Source organism: Etheostoma spectabile, chromosome 15 (genome assembly GCF_008692095.1).
Source record: "Etheostoma spectabile isolate EspeVRDwgs_2016 chromosome 15, UIUC_Espe_1.0, whole genome shotgun sequence".
Classification (NCBI taxonomy): Eukaryota; Metazoa; Chordata; class Actinopteri; order Perciformes; family Percidae; genus Etheostoma; species Etheostoma spectabile.
In genome coordinates, this window is record NC_045747.1 from 11,147,139 (window position 1) to 11,171,796 (window position 24,658).

Here is a 24,658-nt window from a genome sequence, read left to right on the forward strand (position 1 = left end):
ACACACACACACACACACAGTGTGTACAAGCTTGCAAATGTACACACCTCACATGCATTACAGACTGAAAAGACACAGGTATCCTTATTATGGTCTTGCTTCCACCAATGGTGCATATCAAATGCCACACATACTCACATGCACACATGGATGCTTACACCACGCTAAATGAAAGTTCTGTGTCAGGGATTTATCACGTTCGGCGCAGCTGCCTGCAATGCCTTCCACTTTAGGCAAGTCTAATGGGCTTTCAGAGCAACAACGCTGCATAGGAAGGGTTGTACAGTATGAGCATTCTGTGGAATCAGCGGGACATTCAGTTTGTCAGGGTATTCTTGTCCGTCTGTCATGGAGCCTGCCTGGCAAGGCAGGCGGAGGGGCTTGGTATATGCCGCTAGGAAGTTGGAATATGACTTTATTTACCTAAGTTAGTAAGTAACTTGCATTCACAGAGGAAAATGTTGTTTTTGTTTCCCACAGCCACTGCATTTCAAAAATAAATGGAGAATTGCACAGTAAATTAACAAGTAAATAATAGTGCAGGTGAGTGGGGTTTTTGGGACAAAGCAGGGAAGAAGTATGTGTGCAAAGCTCATGCTGGTTAGGAATATTTGCATTAACGAGCTAGTAACTAATGTGTGAGTGTTAGGAGTAAATATTAGAATGTGCAGCCAGGAGTAGAGTGAGGTTAAAGCATGGCAGATTAGTCGGGACACCGAGGAGGAGCAGGGGTACACATTAGACTGTGAAGCCATGTGTGATGATCCTGCAGGTTTCCAATTGAGCTCTGATTAGCTTGAGAGTGATTTCAGCAACTCTCGTCAATTCAAAACCGTGCCCTCTTCCTTTAAATTCTCCCTCCCTTGCATTTTTTTTTTATTCTCTCCTGCTCCTCTGGCCACACTACACTAGAATAAAGAAAATACATTTCAGCCAAAAGTCGGCTGCCAAAATTATGAGCACCAAAGAGCTGTGGGTGTGTATACGCATGTGCCTACGTGCATGCCTTTGTGCCTGATTCAAGTAGCAAAACATTTTCCTAATTTCACCAAACCAAATGTTGCGTCTGCACATTAGGGCTGAATACAGATTACAGTTAATTGATTATTAACTACTGCGGTGCCCATTGAAAATGTGCCTATTTGGAACCAGCGCTTACTTGGCCTGTGGTATTGCTACTTGTAGAATTCATCAAAACAAAATTGTACTCCAAAATGACTTACAGAAGGACCCCAAACTACCTAATATGCAACTCCACTGTATAGCCTACTACTGACTTACAATGTAGGCTACTTATACAAAATATCACAATGACAATGTGGAGTAATCAGACATTGGCGTCATGGACTCATGGCAGTGTGGTACCCACCCGGCCCATTATGAGAGCTAATCAGCACATATCTGCGTGCATCAACCAACAGAACCGGACCGTGTGTGTGTGCAAAAAGAGAGAGAGACATGGTGTTGTCTTGTGTCGGATTGTTAACGAATTTAAAAATGATTATATTATGCTCATTTTCAGGTTCATAATTGTATTTTGAAGTTGTGCCAGAATAGGTTGAGACAGCGGGGCCCGGGTTAAACTCTGACTTGCGGCCCTTTGCTGCATGTCATTCCCCCTTTTTCTCCCCTTTCACTTCTTCAGCTGTGCTGTTATTAAAAGATTTAAAATGCCCAAAAAATTATCTTTTAAAAAAAACTTGACACTGCACTGACTCATGCGCGTAGCAAGACACCAAGTTTGAAATCCATCGGACTAACGGTTCAAGAGGTATGCACATGACACACAAACACACAGACACACACACACACACACACACACACAACACACAGAAACACAGACACACACACACACACACACACACACACACACACACACACACACACACACACACACACACACACACACACACACACACACACACACACACACACACACACACACACACACACACACACACACACACACCTTCCTGTATTTATAGATAGATGCATTACCCCACAAGTGCCAGGTCATACAGATAGTTGGATTATTTCCCCGCAGATGTGCACAGCCACACACAAACACAAAGTAACACCGCCAGAGGCAAAATTTGCCCGGTGGAACACAGCGTACGCTACTTAAATCCAATATTACAAAAGCAGCCAAATTAAGATGGAAAAAAAACAGCACCTACTTAAATTAGATCTGCACCTGGTCAATCAGAGCTTAGAGTACACAGTAGGAAGGCTGAAACCAATACTGACACAGGCATAAACAATCACATTTTAGATTTAACCACCTTCCCTCAGTTTCTTCGTCTACTCCTTCATCACTAGCCCCGCCCTGTGGCGACTGCGTCTCCACCTAATGCTCCTCCCCCTGCTCGTCCACACTGTCCATCACCCAGCGGCTTGTTGGCACAGAGATGACTGAGAGCATACAGCAGATGGTGTGCTGCTGTCTGTGTGGCAGGCCACTAGCAAGACAACCAACAGCCCCTCCTTTCCCTCCTTGGCCCTCCTTCTCCCCTGCAATCCCTGTCTACCAAACAAACACACACACACACACACACACACACACACACACACACACACACAACACACCCTCCAGCATCACTTCAGCCCAACCAGGTCACCTGCTGCTACACATACAACAGCTAGCTCACACACTAACACAAAATTAAATATCTTTTGGTACATGGCACATTCAAAGAGGTCACACATATGGCACCATTACATGCACGGATTCCCCCTTATATTCCTGCTATGCTTCAACTAACATCAAGATGACACAGAATGTTATTGACACTCACACATACTCTCTCTACCTTGCTCACAATCTCTCTCCGTCTCTTGTAGACAGTTTGGTTAATCAAGTGCAGCATTTCAAGCCCGGTCAGCAAGTCAATATACTTACATCCTCCATCACATAGCTGACATATAAATATTACATCCTCATTTACAATAACCTGGTCAGCCCAGTTACAGCCAGCCAACCCAACAGTAGCTAATGTGTTTATTACAAGGTGGCTTAGTTAAGCAGTACAAAATTATGCCTTGTTTAATAAGCAGTATACATGCAGTATGAATGCATGAGTTTAGTTATTTGTAATGTAATGTGAAAAAATAAAGAAATACCACAACACTTGTAAAATTTATCACACACCTGGTGAGGATGGAGCAATGTTGCAGAAAGCCACAGCACAGGTGAAGATGATCCAGACTGCTAGAGCCATGCTGGAGGCTGACCAGGGGGCAGGACAAGGGGTGATGCTAATGCGTGAGTGATCCTGCAGAGAAAAAGAAATAGAAATATCAGAGAGGTTAGTGCCTCATAAACAGATGTAAGTGCCTCATAAACAATTGTATGAAACTGGATGTCCATAAAGAGGAATATTTCTACTGTACTGTTTTGCATTCTTACTCCTCTCAGTATAGCAGAGGCTCCCCCTGTGGTGGTCAGGTATAATGATCAGACAGGGAGATATGAGGCCATTTTGTGCAGGATGGCATGGCAACAGCTGTTACCACTACCAGCTCATCACTCCAGTGTTTGAACGCTTGATTGAATCAGACATGCTACATATGTTTTGGGGCTGTTAATGGGGCTGTATTCAACATGTGAAAAATAAATGCTGTGGCTGTGTGTGTGTGTGTGTGTGTGTGTGTGTGTGTGTGTGTGTGTGTGTGTTTGCGTGCGGGCATGCACACAAAGCGAGATGGTGAAAAGCAGTGACTCAGTCAGCATTGCCGTAGGGCTCACACATCTCATTTCCTAATAAAATAAATCATAATCTGGAACTTTAGCTCTGATTTTTTGACAATAGAAACTGCTCTGCCCCTGCAGGGGCTGGAAGACAGAAACAGTAGAGACGGTATTGTTAGAGCTAATACTCCTCCTGCTGAGCTTGCTGATAAAACAGACAGATTGGACTGCATCTGTGTGTGTTTGTGGGTGCAATTTCTTTTTTGGAAGGGGGTTTAGAATTTTCTTTGATCTTGCCAACCCTTTATACCTTTTATTTTATGGATCCTACCAACTTCTACTGTAGGAGGGCATGCATGTACTCTCTTTTTCCACACACAATGCCTTAGCCTTTTCCACTTACCTACTTACCAGATCTTTTCAGTGAGAACAAATTTCCAATGTTAACACCCCCAACAAAATATGTAGTACAGATTACAATAACACTAATTTTAATCTAAACTTTACCTCAAGACATACATCAAAAGGTCCAATATGTAATACATTTACTGTAATAAATCAAAAAATGACCCCGAAGAATCATCACATATTAAGGAAACATGCAAAGTTGAAATACTATCTTTTCTGACAGCAATGCTAATGCAGGTATTTTCACCTTTTGTAATTCTTATTCCGTGACAGAATTTCTATTTGTGTTTTGGCCTGTATATTGTTATCAACTGCCCAGTTGCCGGATATACCTTTAAAAACGTAAAGCCAGCTCGCTACAGCTGTAACGTTAGTACAGCCATGAAAGCAGCAAACAAATGAACGGGATCACGGAGATAGATTCTACCCGACCTAAAAAAAACGTCATGTTTCTAACAGTTGTGTGACCAAAGACGTAACAAACCTGGGTAAATATTAGAGCTGTATTTAAAAGATTGAGATAGTTTAGAGCCCACAAGGTCGCGGAGTTGGCTAATTTCCTACTGAACGGGTAGGCATTAGCTTCCGGTTAATTTATCAGGGAAACTAGAGACGGGCATATTGTATCATTTCAACACTTTGTAGTCACATTGAATTGTATAGCTATAGTACCTGAGTTGTTTACTTACTCGCAAAAACATTTGAGACACAACCAGTAAAGGGATCCCAACTGGTCCTGGCTAACGCCGCCATGCTAACCCTGCTAACTGCTAATGTTACCGGAGGACCAGACAATTTTTAGCGGTTCCTACTATAATTCTAAGCTGAGGAAGGGTGTCTGTTAGTTGGGAACAGAGCTGTGTGTGAGCACGGGCTTTTTATGTCAATATAGCCAGCATCTAACGTTAGCTCAGCCTGGCAACCAAAGTGAACTTCGAGTCTGGGAAGAAAGCGGCGGGGGTGACAACTCACTCCAGTATTTGTACTACAGTAACTATTTTAAACACTAGCTGTCAGTATTACATATTGCACCTTTAAGTTAGAGAATTGGAATTATAAAAAGTGACAAAAAAGTCCCTGCATTTTTGTAATCTTTTGTGTTTGCTCAACAGAACACACATCCACATGCAGGCATGGCCAAGCTCTCTTCTCCTGGCAGCCAATATGGCAGGTACTGAGTGACAGGGTGGCTTCGCCCCCTCTCTTCATCATCACTGATTTGGCTTCCCCTCCACCTCTCCAGCCCCTCCTCTTCCTGACCTTCTCTGATATTTATCCTCCTCCCCAGTGGCAACGCCCGGCCTGCAGCCACCAACCTGCCAGTGTGTTGTTGTGTGGATTAGTATGTTGGATGTCGTAGAGTGAGAGAGAAGGGGAGGGCAAACAGCACACACACAACCTCTGCACTAGTGCAGCCTGTGCCTTATTTTGAGTTTGTTTGCAACCACTCTCTATGACCAGAAGCTGAGAGAAAAGGACACGCTCAGAGGGAGGGCAGGAGAGACAAAGGAAGAATAGAAAAGCAGTAAACAAATAGCAATAGATATGTGATGTGGTACTGTAGAGGTCTTGGAGGCACCGCTCTCTCTTACAGCCTTTCTTCCCTAACCCCCAATCTGTCTGTAATATTAATGGTCAAAAACTCATCCCCTCCTGTGCAGTGACAGGCCATCGTTTTTTTTTTTTTCAACTTTTGTATGTTTTAATAAGAAAAATCTGTCTTTCCGCTTGTTTCTTTTGACTGTGCTTCTGTCTGTACATTTCAACAAAAGCTCTCCTGTGGTCTCAGAAGATGAGGTGGGCCAGAGAAAGAGAGGAGGGAGGGAAGGCAGGTTGGGGATTGAGGAAGGGTGGGAGAGAAAAGTGCAGGGTGGACAAATTGGTTTTATTTTGTGACAAAAAAAGCAAGCATTACACAACATTCTGTTTCAATGTGGTAGGAAGAGAGAACATAAGGAATAGAGAAAAGAAGGTTATAGCGTTAGCCAAAATGAAGAAAAAGAAGAAACAAAGGAATTACAGAACAAAGGAACAAAAAAGAAGAGAAACTGCTGAAAATAGCTAAGGGAGAACAGCAAAGGAATAGTAAGAAATGCCAAAGGAGAATGCATTTCTTCTGCCAGTGTCTATGAGTCAGTGTGCCTCTGGGTGGAGGAAGGTTAGGAGTGGAATTTGTGGAGGGTGTGAGATGGGTGTCTTCACCCTCTGTGCTCTCCCTACATGGAGGATGTTATGCGCCCGAGGCCAGAGGCTGACCTTTTGCACTGATCACTTCCACCATTATTATCATCACTGTTTCTCTTCTAATAAAGCGGAACATCATATCCCTATGAGACCAGAGCCCACAAAATGAGAGAATGGACAGCAATTTCCCTGCACTGGTGGAAAGGTGAGGAGGACGGGCAAAAGAGAAAGTGTGAGGCAGGGCAAATGGCAGTCAGTTGTATCAACACAAAGACATGCGGCTGTCTAAACGACGCAATGGCAGAGTTACACTTAAGTGCACAGCTTGGTCATCTTGTTTGGGATGCTACCCTCTGTTTTTTCAGCAATTGATTTACAGGCTGCCTTGATTCAAAGCAAATAACCTCATTATCCACTTCTATTGGATCATTACGATAATCACCATGATCATTAGGATCCCTTTGCTTTAGCAGACTAGCTCATTGAGAACAGGGTGTTACAAGTCACAAGGGGTACTGGTAAAGGCTGTGTGTGTCTGTCACGAAAACCACTCATGTTTACCCCATCACGCAAATCATTTCTGTAAAGAAGAAAGAGGCATTTAGAAAGATCACCCAACCAGAATCAAAAGGAGGGAGAACAAAGAGTTTACGTAGACAGTTTTTGCTGCAAATTAGAAAAGCTGGTGCAACTCTCCGCTTTAGGCTGTCGTCCCTCCCCCCAACCCACCAACAAGGGGGATCTGATATCAGGGTTGGAGAGACGAGTATGATAAAAATGAGTCAACTCAGTGCATCTATGACTGGGCAGCCTGTGCGCGCAAAGTTCTTAATTAGCATTTCACTATATTTGATGATGAGGTATGTTGTACAAGTGAAAATCATGCAGTGCAATGGAAAGCAAAGTGGGGAGTGGGAAAATGCAAACACGCAAATGTATTTGGATAGGAAAACACTCATGATTGATTTAAAAATTTGACATAACTTCTGACGGTCTGTTGCTTCCTGCAAAGAAAAGTCGTTGCATCCTAAGATGAAGCACCAGCATTTCCCATGATATTAGGATTGATGTTTATGCCTCAGATGCTTTAACAACAAATAGTTGGTTCAGTGGCAAAGCTCCCGCTATGAAGGAAATGATTGCCTCCTAGCAACCGACACAGTCGAGCGTGCAAAACTGAATGGCAATCACATCTCACTTACAAATCAGAAAGTGATGCAAACTGCTGCATTAAATATTTGTAATCAAGTAAAAATTCTGTTCAAATAAACTTCCAACATCCACTTAAATTGGAATAAATCAAAAACAAGTACTTTTTTTTTTACAAGTACTGTTGAGATTTGGGCCTGAGACAGGCACTTTATTTCAGAGGAAAGTATCACTAGACTCAGTGAAGGCTAGCCTTGTAGTATTAGGGTTTGATGAGACTGCAGAGAACGACCAAAGCGTATGCTTCGTCTGGGGGCCTCTAAGTATTCTCCCTCTGACTCAACGGTGCTGAAGCTTTGTCACACTGGATACTCTTTTGTACTCTCTTGAGTTAGGCAAGAGGGAGCAATACCAGGAAGTGTAACAATAAATGGGGATGAGATCAAATTCATTAATTACTTCTTCACCTCCATAAAACTAATCACTCGCCAAAGTGAATATAATTATCCTACTTTTTCCTTTGAAACGTAACAGACATACCATGAAATATCATTACCATCACCATCTGTGATCAAGCTTTGCTGAGTGGGAGGCTGTGTTTTTACTGTCAAACCTGCCTTCCACGATGCTGAGGTATGACAGTGGAATTTAATTCAATGATTATTCAAATTAGCCAAAGTGATGATTTGGACACACTTCCACTTACAGTGTCTGTGTCTGTGTGTGTGTGTGTGTGTGTGTGTGTGTGTGTGTGTGTGTGTGTGTGTGTGTGTGTGTGTGTGTGTGTGTGTGTGTGTGTGTGTGAAAAGCCGCTATTAACAATGTGCATGGAATCAGATAACTCTAATTATGAGAGTTTGCTTCAATCACTGTGCTGAAAGTGACATCAAGGATAACGGCTGGCAGAATCTGACACCATTAGCTATTAAATTTAAACAGTAATATTCCTTTTAGTATTTAGTGTCCTAAAATCTTAACTGAAGAAATAATCCAATTCCCAACAAATTGTAGAATCCCACCTCTGTGCACAACAGATGCCAAAACAAGATCATATCAATGACACTGCAAAAAAAATTATACCAGCTTGTATATAGCACCATCCTCCCACTCCCTTCATTGTTATCTTCCAGTTGGGCCTATCACTAATCTCCCTAATCCTTTTTGGTGAGGCTATCACTAGCAAAGAAATAATAGCATTAGATATTATTCCCTAACAACAACCTGATTCTATTACATTTGCACTGATGCTCAACAGCCCACACGGTCTTGGTCATAGTGAGAACTGTAATGTTAACACTAAAGCATTCATTCAAGATGGATAATGTTGTTAAAATAGCAGCGACTACACAAGCAGATTCAGGTCAGATCGGGGTAGGTCAGTTAAGGCCGGAGCAGTGGTGTGGTAGTATCTCTCTGGCTGCAGTATCAGGGCTGTTTATATAATGACACCATTGTGCCGGCTGTGTGCAGATGGAACATCAGAGCTCTTGTAATGGCCTGTGTATTAGGGCCAATGTGTTTGATTACTGACTCAGGGAGAGTGGGGATATGCTGTGTAGTCAACAGGGAATAAGGCTCCTTCCAAAACAGCAACCCAGGGAAAAAAGACCTATTTGAAGAAACAGAAGGAAAGTGGGAAGAGACAAAAAAACAGGGAGAGACTTTAATGGAAGTGTGCTTTAAGGGAATGCAAATGAGACAAGGGAATCTGCAGAGCTGCAGAACACAGTGGAGGGATATCAAACAGGGCTAGTGTGGCTGTCAAAGAAGTAAAGGAAAAGGGAAGGGGGGAGAAAGAGGGAGCCCCTCTCACTTTATTCAATAGACACCCCATACCACTTTTTCCTGCTTCAGCATCCGCCCTCGGCTGCAGCTCTCCACAAAGCCCAAACTACACACCTCCTCATCTCTAGAGTCTACACTTTAACCAGTATGTTTCCAAAGCAGTAGTAGTTCTAAAAGCAGTAGTAGTTCTAAAAAAAGCCTATAAAAGCAGCTAGTAAGAGTCCAATATTTCTGAGTAACAGTGGAGAGTAAGTAAATGCTAATCAGAGTGCACAAGTATCTGAAAGGGGTTGACTGTGTGTGTTAACAGGGCTTCATCTGTGAATGAGTGATAGAGATAGTCTGCCCCAAGCCATCCAGCCAACAAGTCAGTTTGGTTTACAGGAATGACACAGCGCAGGAGAGAGAACGTGCTCCCCAGCCTGGTCTTCAGTGTCTCCAGTGTGGCCTGTGATTTATAGCGGCGGCAGAGAGCTTGTCACTGTTTATTATTACTGATGCAACAGGAGGCAATGCCACCACCCATCAATGCTTGCCCTGTGATGCCGCCACAGCTGCCAGAGGAAGTGACCTCAGCACCCACCTGTCTTCTAACACAAACACTGGCTGCTGCCCTGCTCTAATGGGCTCTAATATCTTACAGGGATGGAACCTCTGACCCAATTTGTCAGCCATCTCTTAACCTATCACCAACCATTGGAAAGATAATGCATCAATTCAGTCTGAAAATTGCAATTTGGCCGTGACAAAGGTGAGATGTCAATTTTTGTCAATGTTAAGAAGTCTATTTAAACACCTAGAGGAGGTAAAAAGTTGAGCAGCACAATTAGGGCCACATCTGTCTGCACTGGGACATAACTTAATTTTGCTCTCATACTTTCTCCTCCATTTCTTTTCCCTTGCGTCTCAACCTCCCAGTCAAATTAGATATACTCCATATCAGTCAACCTGCGCTGTCAACTTTTCAGCATGAGTTGCGTTGCAAATCAATAGGAGGAAATGAATAATTCACTGTGACCATTAAGTCTACACAACAAGAGTGATAACTGCCGGCCCTGACATTAATCTTATGAGCCACCAACAATGGATTATGATATAACATGATAATGTTATGAAATTGTACTCTCTGGTGAATCTTGCTCCCTCCCGCCCTTTGCATTGAGCTGTTCCCAGATGTCACTTGGCTGTGACTGGCAGGCTGCCACCCCAAGTGCCTGTGCACCGCCAGCCCCGGCTAGATCCATCTTCATTAAGGACAGAAGCGCTGTGAGATGTGTGTGTGTTATTATCAGTGTCTATTAATCTGAAAGCTCCAGCAGGGCGAGCCCCGCCTCACTGTTGCGCTACGGTACACCATAGCCAAGCATACGTTACGTTTAAACACACTACAGTTAAACACCACGCAGACAAACAGATAAAACCTTTGCATATATCCACACACCCACAATCCTTTTACACTCCCGCTCATCCACAGCTCTCTCTAATGACAAGCAAAGGAACAGACTTAAACAATGTGCAGATAATGCTTTCTCACTCCTAATTGGGGATAACAGACAATAATTATGTGTGGAAATATAACTCATTCGTGATTGTTGAGCTACTATTGTCACTCACTCAAGGCAAACTGTAAACACCCACTCCTACAGGAAGTGTTGATATCAGTGCATGGTAACATGCACATGATCATGTCTTGAAGCAGTCACATACATGTTCACCAATGCACACACTCACACATGTACACACACAGAAGAGCCCATCGGGGCGCCACATGTGAGGTTGACCCAGTTTAGATCTGTGGCACAAAGTAGAGCAGGGATTCAGAACAAAAAGAGACAGTGACATTTAAAAATAGGTTGACATTCTTTTCATCTCATTGCTGAGACCCATACAATGAAAGTATCCATATTTTGTGTCAGTGGCACCATCAACTAATTATTCTGTCACATCTTCAACTTGCCACCTTAGAGATCCACTCTCTAAACAGGTGAAGGTTTGGTTTCAGTGAAGCTAGTTTGACTCAAGTCCGACAGACCAGAAACCAAACTAAGACGTAAACACTTTAGGTTACGACAGTTCAAACAAATTGATGGTTCTTTGCTTCATTGTTGCTGACAATAACTACTTTTATCTAACTATTTGTATGTAATTAAGGGTGAAGTAGATGAGGTGAGATGAGCCAAGTAGTTGGAACATCTGAGTGTAATGTACTCATATTGTGCTTTGTATCTAATGAATAGTTTCCTCCTCTTTACTTAATATTAAGTTTTACCATTCATCCCTTTCAATTATTTGGTTTAAAAAGTGTGCCGCAGGCTGCTTGTTGAACATGAATCTGACATTGTTATTGTGCTGTGGTGCCTTCAGGGTTTGTAACAACGTTCAGGTTCCGAATCTTGGCAGACAGATTACGGAGCAGCCTTTTTATTGGTAAAAACAAAAATCTATATTCATTTAACAATGTCAATATTTGATACATTTTCCAGGTTCATTTTTGTTTTCAAGAGTGCTTTTTATTAGCAATACTCGTAATGTCAGAGAGTCACACTACCATGTAAATGGCCCACACAGGCACAGAGCAGTTTGCATTATGACCAGCTCAGTGTATCTTTCAGGCCTGTAAGCGCACAGTAATTAAACATCAGATAAGTGTATCTGTACTTTTATCAACCCAGTGCATTATCTCATTGTAAAAGCTTGGCATTTACAATTTAGGGCAACTTTAGCAATTCAACCAAACTAACTTTAAGTGAATTTTCAAACAGCGAGTTGGACCAAATACACATGTAGGAGTGACCTGTGGTGGGTGTGTGCGTGTGCGTGTGCGTGTGTGTGTGTGTGTGCGTGCGCGCACGTGTGTGATGTATCTAATTTGATAGTAGTGACCCCAATCTGCCTGCCAAGGTTATCTAGCTTTAGCATAGGCAGATTGGGCATCAAGAGATTCTGACAGAGCAAGCCTGGCTGACATGCCCCAATTCTAAAACATGGCTGTCACTCACTTCCTCTCTTCCTTCGTCCCACTGTCTACCTTCATATCTACTCAGGGACAACAGGAGAAATAAAAGTCTGCGTACACACATGTATGTCCATGCAACCATAACCATGCAGTGGTCTTATTCAGTTAAATCTCAACTTAATGCTGTAACCCACTCATTTATTTATCGCTATCTGCTATTTAAAACAACTAAATCAGTGACATAAATTGATGGTGTGTGTATAAATAAGTCTGAACAGAAATGGAAAATATAAACCGCTGACACTGTTATACTAGGTAAATTCAAGTCTCAAGCACAACAATAGTTTAATCATCACACAGCAGCCTTTGCATTAGTGTATTGCTCAGCTGTCTGGGAAACAGACAGGTAAATGTTTGACACTAGCATGCACATTTGCTGGAAAAATAACATCTAGAAGCACAAAGAGAGCCTTATGCTACTGTATGTTTGGATCTATCATTCCTACAAAAATGATTGTATAATTTCTCCGTCTCTAGCGCTTTTCTCTTGTATTGAACAACACACATAATCACACAAACAAACGGGTGCATGGAAACATGCTGTGAGATCCTGAAGGATGGATGGGAGATGGTGGTCTGATTATTAGAGAGGAACAGTGAGAGACACAGCCCAGAGCCCAGAGCTCAGGGCCTCCGTCAGTTAGGCTGTAACAGGTGCTGCTTTCCACTGCCTGTTTCTGTTAATTACCAACAGCGTGATGTTGGTAACGCTATGCCGGGATCCACACCAGGTAAACACCCATTAGTGCATGGAGAGGATCCAGAGGGTCTGTGCAGACCGCCTCCCCCCACTACTGCTTGTAGTCTGCAAGTGTACACACAAAAAAAGTCCACATCTAACACTCCCATGCATTCACTGTGCACGCACTTGTTTTCAGTTGTGCGTGTTATGGTGTAATGTTTACCCCTTGAGACATTTACACCCACACCCACACCCACACCCACACCCACACCCAGAAACACACACACACACACACACACCCAGGGCACTGCTGCTACCCACCCTTTCTTTTTCCTGCTTTTCAAATACTAGTTTTTCCCCCCTTCTCCTCTAGTCCCCGGAGGCCTGAGTACATCATTTCATCGACATATTTCATTTTGGTCGGTGGTCTCCATGGAACCTCTTGTTTCATGTGACCTTTTTCCCCTCCGTTCCGAGAGTCTCGGGCGTCTGGTCACTCTGAATCACTCTCACCTTCTGCTTTTGTTTGGGTAAAAAGGTCCGGTAGAGAAAAGTGAACCAAGCGCATGAAGAGAGATGAATCAACTGACATCTCATGGCACCTGCTGCTTTCCAAGTGAAGGATGGTACGGTTTGTACGAATCAACCTTAGCACCCCTCCCCCTCTACATATCTCTCTTCAGCCTCAGGTCTCTGCCCCTCCATACTCCCCACCGCCCCAGTTTTGTACTCACATGCTCCCTCCATCCCTCTGCAGTTCTTCTCCCATTTTCACATCTCATCATCAGATCCCAGTTTGCTTCATTCTCATCAATAATGGAAGAGTTTTTGACTTTGTGAAAATAAAAAAAACTCTGAGCCAATCAAGGGGGTGCTTGCAGGCATTCCACCAGCTGCTGTCAGCCAATGGGAAAGGAGCTTTGGTGGCTCAGATGAGATCAGATGTGAGTCGTTGCTCTTGTCCCATTGACAGGAAAAGTAAATTATTCAGTTGACACGCTTTTCCTACAAATTCCCCATAAACTAGAACAACTGTTTTTGCTGTGTGGAGATGACCGGTGCATCGAAGAAAACAAAGAATTAAAATGCAAATCAAAACTTACTTACAGCAACACCCTTAAAGATAACTAAACACATGCAAATGAGCTGATTAGCTAAATATGCAAATAGTTTACTTATTTGCATGTTAATTGATGTTAACTGACATGGTGGTTTACTGTATACTAATAAGTTATTTTTATATTATTATACATTAAGGATAGAACAATCTATAGCAATGGATAAAGATAAATTGATAAGGATAACACTTAGTTGCTGTTAGTATGTCTTTCTCTTCCATTGATCTGACATATGGCACTGACCCAAATTACAAATTGAAGAAATCTTCTTCTAATGAAGCGGAGTAGAGCTTCTCTGAATATCCATGTCAAAGCAGAACGCTGGCTCTACATACAAAGGGATGTGTGTGGGGGGAGCACTACTAGCTGTAAGCTCTGTAGGGTTCTCTCTCTTTTACTGTCTCTTATCCCCTCTGTCTCCTGGCCCTCTGACCTGTGCAGATCTCACATTCCTGACTCCTCTCTCAGCAAGCAGCCAATCGATAGATGGATCTGACTTTACCCTGACTCAATAACCCCTCATGCACATCCTCTTCCTCTGAGGAGTGAGTGTGCATGTGTGTGTGTGTGTGCCAGTAGAGGAAGGGTTTGGGTCTGCATGTGCAAGTTTGTGCTTGCAAGGCATGGTTTGGGGACTTTTGGCAGAGCTGCACATGTATGTGTGTGTCTGCCAGCTCCAGTCTTTCACCTCAGGGCCTAGAAGTCACGGCAGTGAGAAAACAGATTGATTCCTTCCCTCCCACGCACAAACAATTAACTACACAGCGCTCAATTAGACACATGCTGGAGACGCCTTCAGACAAGCCTTTGCCTTGACCTGGGATCTGTTTTCTGCAAACCAACCTATAGTACTTATTTACCCCCCCCCCCCCCCCCCCCCCCCCCCCCCCCCCCCACCCCCCAGCCGAGCATGAGAGGTGTGAGACTGGTGGGAGCCAGAGAGACGATAGTAGGAAGGTGTTTATGTGCCCTGCTCTGGCAAAATGAGCTCTTCCTGTTGTTCACGGCATCTTCCTTGGATTATGTGTCCCAGCACAAAATGAGCCAAGATTATCTTTAATGATGTCGACGGTGTGCAGTTTCATTATCGCCAGTGTTCACACACTCTTCCACAGCTTGTGCCGCTAGCTGAGTAAGCGGAGTTAGGATGCTAATTTAAAGGCAGGGGAATTCCAGTGGAGCGTGGAACCCTCTGTATCAGCCGCCCCATGTCCACCTTGGGGACCCATATCCGCGTAACACATGTTGATCATCCAGTAAAGGACAAACAAGGTTGTCATCCCTCCGTCAGCTTTCTGTCAATTTTCATTTTTCCATGTAATACACTCCAGTGAGCATGTCTTTCTCTGTATCTCTTCAGCTCCCTTTCCTTGAGCCAAGACATTTGTCAGAATTTTAACAGTACCTTCCTACTGCATCAGTAAACCAGGCTCTGTTTGTTGACTGCCTTAAAAATAGATGTCTACTGTCTATGCTTATTCAAGGAAATAAAATGCAACTGCTTTTTACCATCCATAATTCTTACCCTACAGTCAGTCTGATTAATTCAACAGTGAACATTACAGCTGTCATTCCATTTTCACCTTTCATTTTTGAACATTCTGTAATTAACAATTCTAATGAAGTAGTGAAAAATACACAAATGAATAATCCTGCGTACAAATAGATGTAAATTAAAGGGTTAGGGTTAGTATTTCGGAATCAAAAGTAGGAAAAACTGGTAATCAGCGCATCAAAATTAAGCTGTGACAATTATTTCCACAGATGCTGGCATTGACGTTAATTGTGATCCACTGCTGCATGGCCAAGTCATTCCAGACTTTAAGTGTGTCATTCATAACACGGGCTAAAGGAGATAATAGAAGTTGTGTGTATGTGTGCATGCATGTGTATGTATTTATGAAAGACAGAGAGGAAAAAGCAAATGAGAGAGAGAAAGAGAAAGAAACTGAGAATTTACACGTACAAGCTCCAGTGAGTGTTAACATTTCTAATTATCTCACTGTCACGTCTGGAGGCAGAGAAGATAACACCTGAAGTCACCAGGGCAGCAGAGTGGGCATAAGCACATACAGAGTATACACACGCTTGCACACAAACATTCCCACAAGCTAACACACCTCCCAACACCTGCACCTTCATGCCAGGCTCTCAGATTTGTCTCTCTCTGCATGACTGCTTTCACCTCTCCCTCTTCTTTTTCTCTTTCCATAATTTCCTTCTTTTTGTTGCACTCACACTCTCTGTGTGATGTATACATGAGGTCCGGCTTGTGGGCTCTCCCCTGATAACCTACGTAAATGCTGATGTCAAGACGCTGTGCTTGTCTCACCCCTGCTGCCCTTATATATGCAGGCAAGGCCAGCAAATACGTTGCGTGTTCCCACTGATGTTTATCCTTGTCATGCCTATTGAATCTGGTTGTTGGCCTGTGTTTGATATGAAATCCCATGCTGAGAGGGAAAGCTGGTTGCTCCACTGATCAGATAAGCACCAGATGAAAGGAGGAAGAATTGAACTGCTTTTAGTTATTACAACTGTCCGTCCCACTTCTTCTAACTATGCTACTGTACATCCCAACTGAGGGGTGAGCAGTCTATCCCCCCACCCCCTTCCTCTATCCACGCTACTGTACATCTGAGGGAACTGCATTATTATTGTAGGCTAGTTTGCTAGTTAAAGCCTAAGACATAGACCACAGTTTACTCGCTTAAGGGCTGATTAAATATTCACAGGCTCAAGTGTTAAAGCAATATCTGGCACTGTGAAGCTTTTTAAGGTCAACTTTCACTGAGACTCTTTTTTTGTCACTCTGTCTTGATTCCCCTTTGACACCCTTGCAGAGGGCCCTTCGGTATTGACAGTCATTCTCCTGAGACTTCCTTCTCTCTGTCACCCAGCCATCCAAAACCCCTCTGGTCTGCTAACAGCAAGAGGTGTGAAAGCTGGGAACATTTCCATTGTAGGTCCGGGTCAGGGGGACTCACTGGGTGCTAGAGATCTGGCTTGCGCTCTTTGAGACCGTTTAAAATTATAGGGGCATTCGCACGGAAGAGAGCCTTGAAATACTAATCACATTAGAATTAATGGAGCTGTCAATCACACCATGATACAGTATATTGTCCTCGTGCCCTAACTGCGAGGGCTCCGGTGTCACTGCCATCCTCTAGTGAAACAAAGACAGAAATGATAAAAGCCAATATATGTGTACTAAACTGCTTGGCCATGAATAAAGAAGGAGCTTGTGTACAGGCCAACAATTCCTTCTTTACAGGAAAGAAGCACAAACAACGCTTCCCACATTTGCAGGGACACAAATCAACAGCCTGGTTTCAGTGACCCAGCATCCTGGTCAGCGGCACAGTTTGCCCACTCACGCCTCATCCTCCAATCTGCATAGCCATAGCCTGATAGTCTGCTCTGTGGCCCAACTAGCAAGCTCACCAGCACAGGCATCCAATGTGATTCATGGCATTTACCCCTCCCAGCTCCCATGAAACCCGGAGCTCTATTGCTGTGACATCACAGCCAGGGCCCTGATTGGTCACCAGATGGCTGTCCTAATTGGATTCTGGCCCAAACTGTGCGAGCTGAATCACTGGCTCAGTGCTGCTCTGGATACTGATCCAGCCCACCTGCGCTGCCCAGCAAACACACACATTCACACAGATAGCCCACACTTGCAGACGTGGACATGAGCACATAAGCAAAGGCGCATTCACAGAACAAGTATCAATGACATTCAATTAAACATGCTCATTCATAAAAATAAGTCACTTAACTGCCAACAACTATACCTTCCTCCTTTTAATCTGTCTTTACCCTTTATATGTCTTGTCAATTGATTTTAAAGTGCCCCTTTTTGAAGATTATGGCCCTTTAAAATCTAAGTGCCCTTGTTTAACTTAGCTTAAACGACTCTCCCTCTTTGCTTCGTGGGTTAGGCCCCATTTCAACATTTCTGAGCACTGTCCTGGGAGACATAAAGTGAATGAGAAAGCAAGGGCATTCAAAGAGAGAGAGAGAGAGTTTTGCTGTGCTATGTGTCAGTCTTTGAGTGTACCAAGGCTTTTACGCATGTATCTACTTTCGTTCACTGTCTCTGTTCAGCTACGTGAAGCAATAAGTAGCCCTTAAGTGCACGCATTCTCTTTTAAATACACTACAAATGGACGTTAGCTTCTACTTGAGCCTTGAGAGGCACTCCTGAAGCTTTTCTGATTGAGGCATGAAACCAGAGCACTCCTCTATTTCCTCCCCTTCCTGCTTTCCCAAAGGGATGCCTGCAGTGTACCTCTCTAAAGAATCCCCTGGCACACACATCCACACCAAACACAGTTCCCTGAGGAGAGCTGCAGTGATACTGCATTGTCTATCAGTAAAATCAGACCTCCACTCCATTTTTGGTGACTCCCAGAGATACACAACACCTTTGAAAGAGTCACATCACTGTTGCCATTTATTTCAGTCCTGTAAAAACCTCTTCAGAATTATTCCTCTATTGTTTTTTACTCTCTCCCGTTTCCTGTTGTATCGGCAGGCTGATCAAACACTTGCATCTGCAGGTTTTGCAATCCCCCCAGATGCAAAATAGAGAGCCGCAAAACCTCTCATAAGCCCAAAGGAAACAGAAGCACAACATTTGGCAGTGGGACAAACCCCCTGGTGCACCTGTGCCTGTTCAGGCAGATCAGTATTTAGCTGGGGCTGCCTGCTGCCCCGGGGACAATGAGAGGGGATGGACGGATGGATGGATGATTTGAGAGAAGGACTTGGACACTGTTCTTCACCCTGTGTGCCAGCATTACGGGTCGAGTGGACCAAATATCTACTTACTGGCACTAACACACAGCTGTTTAGTGATCTGCCCTTGGGCCAACAGCACAGACACACATGTGAAGAGGAACACATTCAACATCTTGTCCAACATTGCCATCTCCTCTTTTTCTCTAGACTATTAAAGAAGAAAGAGGAAAAAGCAGGGTGTATAGGGACGGAGGGGATTGAAATTATGGCAACAGTTAATAAGCTCTTGAAAATGAACAGATAGTGTTTGACTTGAAATAGCAAAAAGCAGGAAAATTACAGTAGAAAGAAACTGTAAAAATGTGTTTTGCAACTGTACCTCCATCTACGCCACCTTGCTTTGCATTGTAATGCATGCTGGCTAAGCTTCAGACCTGTCTCACACTCTTTCCCCAAGGTCGTCATTACAACAGAACAAGCTTCTCTCTAAATTCAGAGAGAAACCGTCTTTCCAGGTGCCAAACCCTCCCTCACCCCTCCCTTCTAATATTCAAGAAAGCTGTTGATCACACCTGTTCCCGCTACTTACTTGGATGTGGGAATTACAATGAAGGGAATGGCTCTGAATGTGTTATCTTCTTTGGAGCTGTGACGCTGCGTTTCTATGGCAACACTCCGACCGGTGTTACAGTCACTTTGCTGTCTTTTCTTTCACTGCCAGCTACTCTCCGAGACAGTCTGGGTTGTGTAAAAAGGGCCAACAGGAGTGGACTCAGGAAAGGGAGCAAGGAAAAGAAGGCAGGCGCTAGTAAGCACATGATATTGTTTAGTCTAATTTCCCTTGATGTTTTCATTCTCTCTCTGAGCATAGCTATTAAGGCTATCTTGTAGAATGGATGTTCCTGTGCTGTTCAATAACCATGTTTAGAGCTTGTAATTTACAAAGGAAGACTTAATTCATGAATCCATTCTCCTATTGACTAAGAGCTATGTTTAACTAATCATGCACATAACAGACATTCATTTGTTTGTGGGTAGGTTTCCTCTTAAATAAATGAACATAGGAGCCTGTGGTGAGGCAGTAACACCTTCCCCTGGGAGCCTGGTGTCCTGCAGTGACGTTGATCTGCATGGTGACAAACTGTTGTTCTGATCAATACGGCCCATTATTGATCATTCATTGATGATCAATCCCTCCTTCTTGTCTGTATCATTATTGCAAAAAGCGACATTAATGAGCCATGGTGCTCTCATTATCCCTGCCTATATATACTCTCACTCTCTCACACCTTGTATTTTGCACTCACACATACTGTATGCTCTCAGGCACACAGAGGGAGCGTCAATACTTAATGTGTCATTTACTTAATTAGATCATAAAATGTGCAAGAAATCAAATTCCTGTCAAGCAGGTACATGCACACACACACACACACACACACACACACACAATTGCTCAAAAGGCAGAAATCTTGCCGTGGAGTCTGTAGCAGAATGATAAACTGGACCTCAGTCCACACGGGAGAGATGGAGAATGTGAGCAGAAGACGGAGAGGCAAGATGAGAGTGGAGGCTAGAGAATAAAAGACCAGTGGAGATGTACACAAGCCATATCACTCTCTCCTTCTTTCCCTCAGGCTCTGGAGCTTTGCTGGAGAGAGGAGAAGGAGAAAGTTTTTGAGTCAATGAGAGTCAGGGACGAGAGACTAGGGATGTAACGATTACCTGTGTGATGGTAAACCACGGTAGAAATGTTGACGGTAACAATTACCCTTTTCATTTGAAATATCCTTATTATCACGGTGGATTACCACAGTGTGGAAATCCTGTGTTTAATCATTCCCAGCTTCCTCCGAGGCACCTGATGTTGCTGAGCAGGCGCACTGCGCTCACAGAGGAGAAGGGGACAGAATGAAGCAGCAGACTTTTTTCTTTATCTTTTTCATTTTCTTTGTTGAAGTGATGTGGGTAGCCCAGAACGTAAATTAAAACTATTCTGTAGCTTGCTAAACTGTCATGGGTTTTACTACCTCATTATCTTGTGTTCTGCTACGATGTGGAAGTTTAGCCTGTGTAACAACATGACATTTATTTGGAGAGAGAGAGAGAGAGAGAGAGATATTATCACCTTGATAATATTGCTGTTGCTGTGTTTCTTATTGCATATACAGTAGCTAATAGATGTGCAGATTGTTTAATATTACTTGTGCAATCACGTGTGGAGATTCAGGTCGTGTTAGGGGAATTTGCTAGCAACATGCAATCGCCAGTAAACAGACTGGCGCTGTGTATCCACATGCTTAGCTATTACACAGTTTGCTCCGTTTTGGATGTGTGTGCTGCATTAGATGTGGCTTATTTTCAGTTTGTGTTACTGAGCAATATGTTTCATTTCTGTTAATTATTACAGAGAAATGAATGCTATTTTCTTATATTTCATAACCACATCCAACTTCACATGTAACGTTAAATATAACTTCATAGTCAACTTCATGTGTAAGTGCCATTTAAACACGTGATGTGTTATGATGCATAATTAACGCACAAGTAAATAGTATATTTAATTTTTATATGTATGGTCTTCTGCATTCAAATAGGAAATGTATTTAATGAAAAATTACTGTAGATGTTAAATTTAAAGATTTGGTCTATTGCGTTTTTTTTGTTTTTCTCGGAACTAAAGTGTGGTTGTGGTTTCCGCTACGACGGAATCTGTTGATGGACCTAGCAAAGTCTAGCATTAACACATGTTATGGTGCTCGGCAAGTTAAGTAGGAGTTACACTGGCCAAGGCGAACAGCAAGGCACTTTCAAGGATTTACAGAACTCTTTTCAGGACAAGCAGCCAACAAGGTATTTTGTCTTAAATGTGCACTTTATTTGTATTCGCGGCAAGCGCAATTTGTACCTTTTGTTTACCTATGTAATGTTTAACTTATTTGACGTGCTTACTATGTTCATTCATATAGTTCTCACGGCATGACGTGGATGCATTAGCCCAAAGAAAGAAGAAGGCAATAAACCCCCGTTCCAAAGAACCAACCTGTGTCTGAGTTGTTGTGAAGAGAGCTACATTATGTTTGAGTTGTAAATAAATCTTCCTGGATCTCAAAGTCAGACACCTCTGGTTCAAGTTCTTACCGGATACCCTACAGCGGGCCAGTGGTTCAGCAGCCAGTTTTCATTGAACATTTCCATTCATTACATTTTTGTAGTATAATAAACACTGTTACACTTTTTGAAACTATTGTAGCTTGTGTAGGCCTAGCAGTGCTTTCTGAACATGATTAACACACTTTTAAAAATACTGTGATTATACCAAAACAGTGATAATTTTGGTCACTAACCGTGAGCCAAAATTTTCATACCTTTACATCCCTACAAGAGACTGAGCGAACTCTGAGGCTACAAAGGACTAAGGGGGTGTGCAGTAAAAAGGCAAAGCTAGGCAGAAACGACCACCCTACTAACTCGTTTCCGCTTATAAGTTAACCACCACTGCATACAAACATACACAGCCATACTGAGGGCGTAAAACAGAGTAATGGAGACATGAGGAAAAAAGACAAAAGAGAAAGCAGCACAGTAGGGAGGCTGATGGGAAAAGACAAAGAGGAGGGGGAAGAGGGAGGGATGAGGAGGGAGATTGAGCACATAAAAGAGTTGTAATTTGCCTAACGAAAGAAGAAAGTGACAGATAGTAGAAAATGAGTTTGTTGAAGGAAGGAGAAAATGACAGGCTAGGGATTGTGTTGGTGGGTTAGAAAAGGTTAAAGAAGAAACACAGCAGAGATGAAAATGGGATAAGGTCAGGGATGCAAAAGAAAGTGAGAATATTGTGTGTATGTGAGAGATGCTATGGCTGGGAGTAAACTCCAAAGGACATAACCAGGGGGATAGAAAGATGGCAGCGCAGAGTGGAAGGGGAGCTGATGAAGATGGAGGAGGGAGGGTGGTCTTTAATCAAAATGTTTTTCAATTAATTTTACAATTAGGGCGCTGCTCGTTAGCTTTGGCACACACAAGAGATGACATTGCTAGCAGTGCTATGCGTGTCATTAATATAATGATGACAGATTGGTGCTCCTGTGGGACTGCCTCTGCTCTGTGACAGCTGGGCCCTCCAAACAACGTCACCTGACCGGCTTGACATCACCTAACCTCATTCAACATGGCTGCCACTGGTACATGGGACACGGCCAGTACACAACAGCTACTGCAGACTCACTTGGCTCTGCCAGGAAGGGCCATGACACAGACAGAGAAGCTCCTTTACACTTTTCCTTCTCACTCCCTCCGTCATTCATACAAGGACATACGACCAAACAAACAGTGGAAGGAAATAAACTCCCGCCCTTTTACAAAAAAAGCCCAAGGTGCACTTTTGTTACGGTATCCTACTATATATTGTCTCACAGACAATCACTTGAGGGGCAGAGCACGCACACACATCCACATACCACACACTCTGCTGGAGCCTGACTCTCTTATACATTGTTGTCATGGCAACCCCATTAAGGGAGGACACTCAGGCTGCAACGCTGGTGAAATCAGCCTGTCTCTCTTCTACCTCTCTCTCTCTCTCTCTTTCTATCTTAGACATACACACACACACCTTCCTTTTCTTTCACTGCCTGCCATTTCTATTTGTCTCCCTCCATTACTTTCTCTTCCTCGCCCATTGTCCTTCTCCTCCTATCCTTGCATCACCCTTGGCACACCTCTTTGCCCGTCTCTCTCCATTACTGTGCTACCTTTTCATCTTCTCACCTCGTGCCTCCCACTTCCAAGGCAAAAATATGTCATCTTACTCCTCAAACCCTCGTCATGTTTATATCTCTGACTTTTGTTTGGTCTCTCCACCCACACATTCTGAGGAGCTCTCTGTCTGTCTTTCTGCCTGTCTCTCTTTCTCTCTCTCTCTCTCATTCATCCTTAGTGACACAGAATAAATTTGTGATTGAGGCTGCACCTCTCTTCTTGTGCCCTCTCCAATTAAATGGGAGATTTACAGGGGGAATCAGTCAGAGGGCAGCCTTGGAGGACAGCTTTAATAAGGGCCCCGTGCTGCACCACTCTCTTTTTCATGCTCTCTCTCTTCTTCTCTCTTATGGAAGATGGCTTGCCATTTAACAGGTGTGAGGACATGAGACAGGAGAAACAAGTTACATGATAACCATCCCTGACAGGAACATTAAACAGTGGCCCAGATGTTAAAAGCCAGCCAACCAATAATGATCAATGCCAAATTGCAGGTGCCCCAACACAGTTAAAATAATCACATAAAAGCAAGTTCTAGAACTTAACTGCTAAACCAGATATTAGTCACGCTCATGCCTTGAGACTCCGCTGCCACATTAGTTCCAGCAGTCATTCCATCCATCTTGTAGCTCACTAGCAGTTGGTGGGCCCACTGTGTAGCTTCACAACTTCATGATATTTATGGCTAGCCTTAACAAATAATGGTTTGGTTGTTTAGAAACCATGCCAGTTTAGAAAAGACTGCTATAGAACCGTCACCATCCTCCAATGCCTTCGTACTTATCTCTGTTAGTGGTGGTCCCTATGGGCCACCTGTTTGCCACAACATCAAGCCTCAACCCCCACTATCCTGATCCACTACAACCCACTTGATGAGCTAGATAACACAGTATGGTGGAGAGCACACAGAATGCCCCCCTGAGAAATAATCTGGAGATACAACGAGCGAATACGAGGGATAAGCAGCAGGGCCGAGGGCCAGCAGGCGGCCTAAGGAGAATATAATAAAGAGAGACAGAGATGGAAAGAAAAAGAGAATTTGGGACAACATATGGGAACAAGTAAAAGAAGTGGAAGTAGCTGAGTGAAAGGAAGGTTGTGAGGAAGGAACAAGTGGGGTG

At 43.3% G+C, this 24,658-nt stretch overlaps 1 protein-coding gene across 3 annotated transcripts in view; it reads right to left on the bottom strand.

The window, feature by feature from the left end:
* Window positions 1-24,658, bottom strand: part of adgrl1a (adhesion G protein-coupled receptor L1a) — a 104,595-nt gene that overhangs the window by 60,383 nt on the left and 19,554 nt on the right. For 2 of the 3 annotated variants that reach the window (XM_032538531.1, XM_032538529.1), the window contains exon 2: window positions 3,149-3,272. In XM_032538531.1, the coding sequence (XP_032394422.1) occupies window positions 3,149-3,218 (70 nt within the window). In that variant the 5' untranslated portion in view covers window positions 3,219-3,272. Of the gene's footprint in view, window positions 1-3,148; window positions 3,273-24,658 lie in introns of those variants that run through there. The other variant, XM_032538530.1, reaches the window with a different exon arrangement.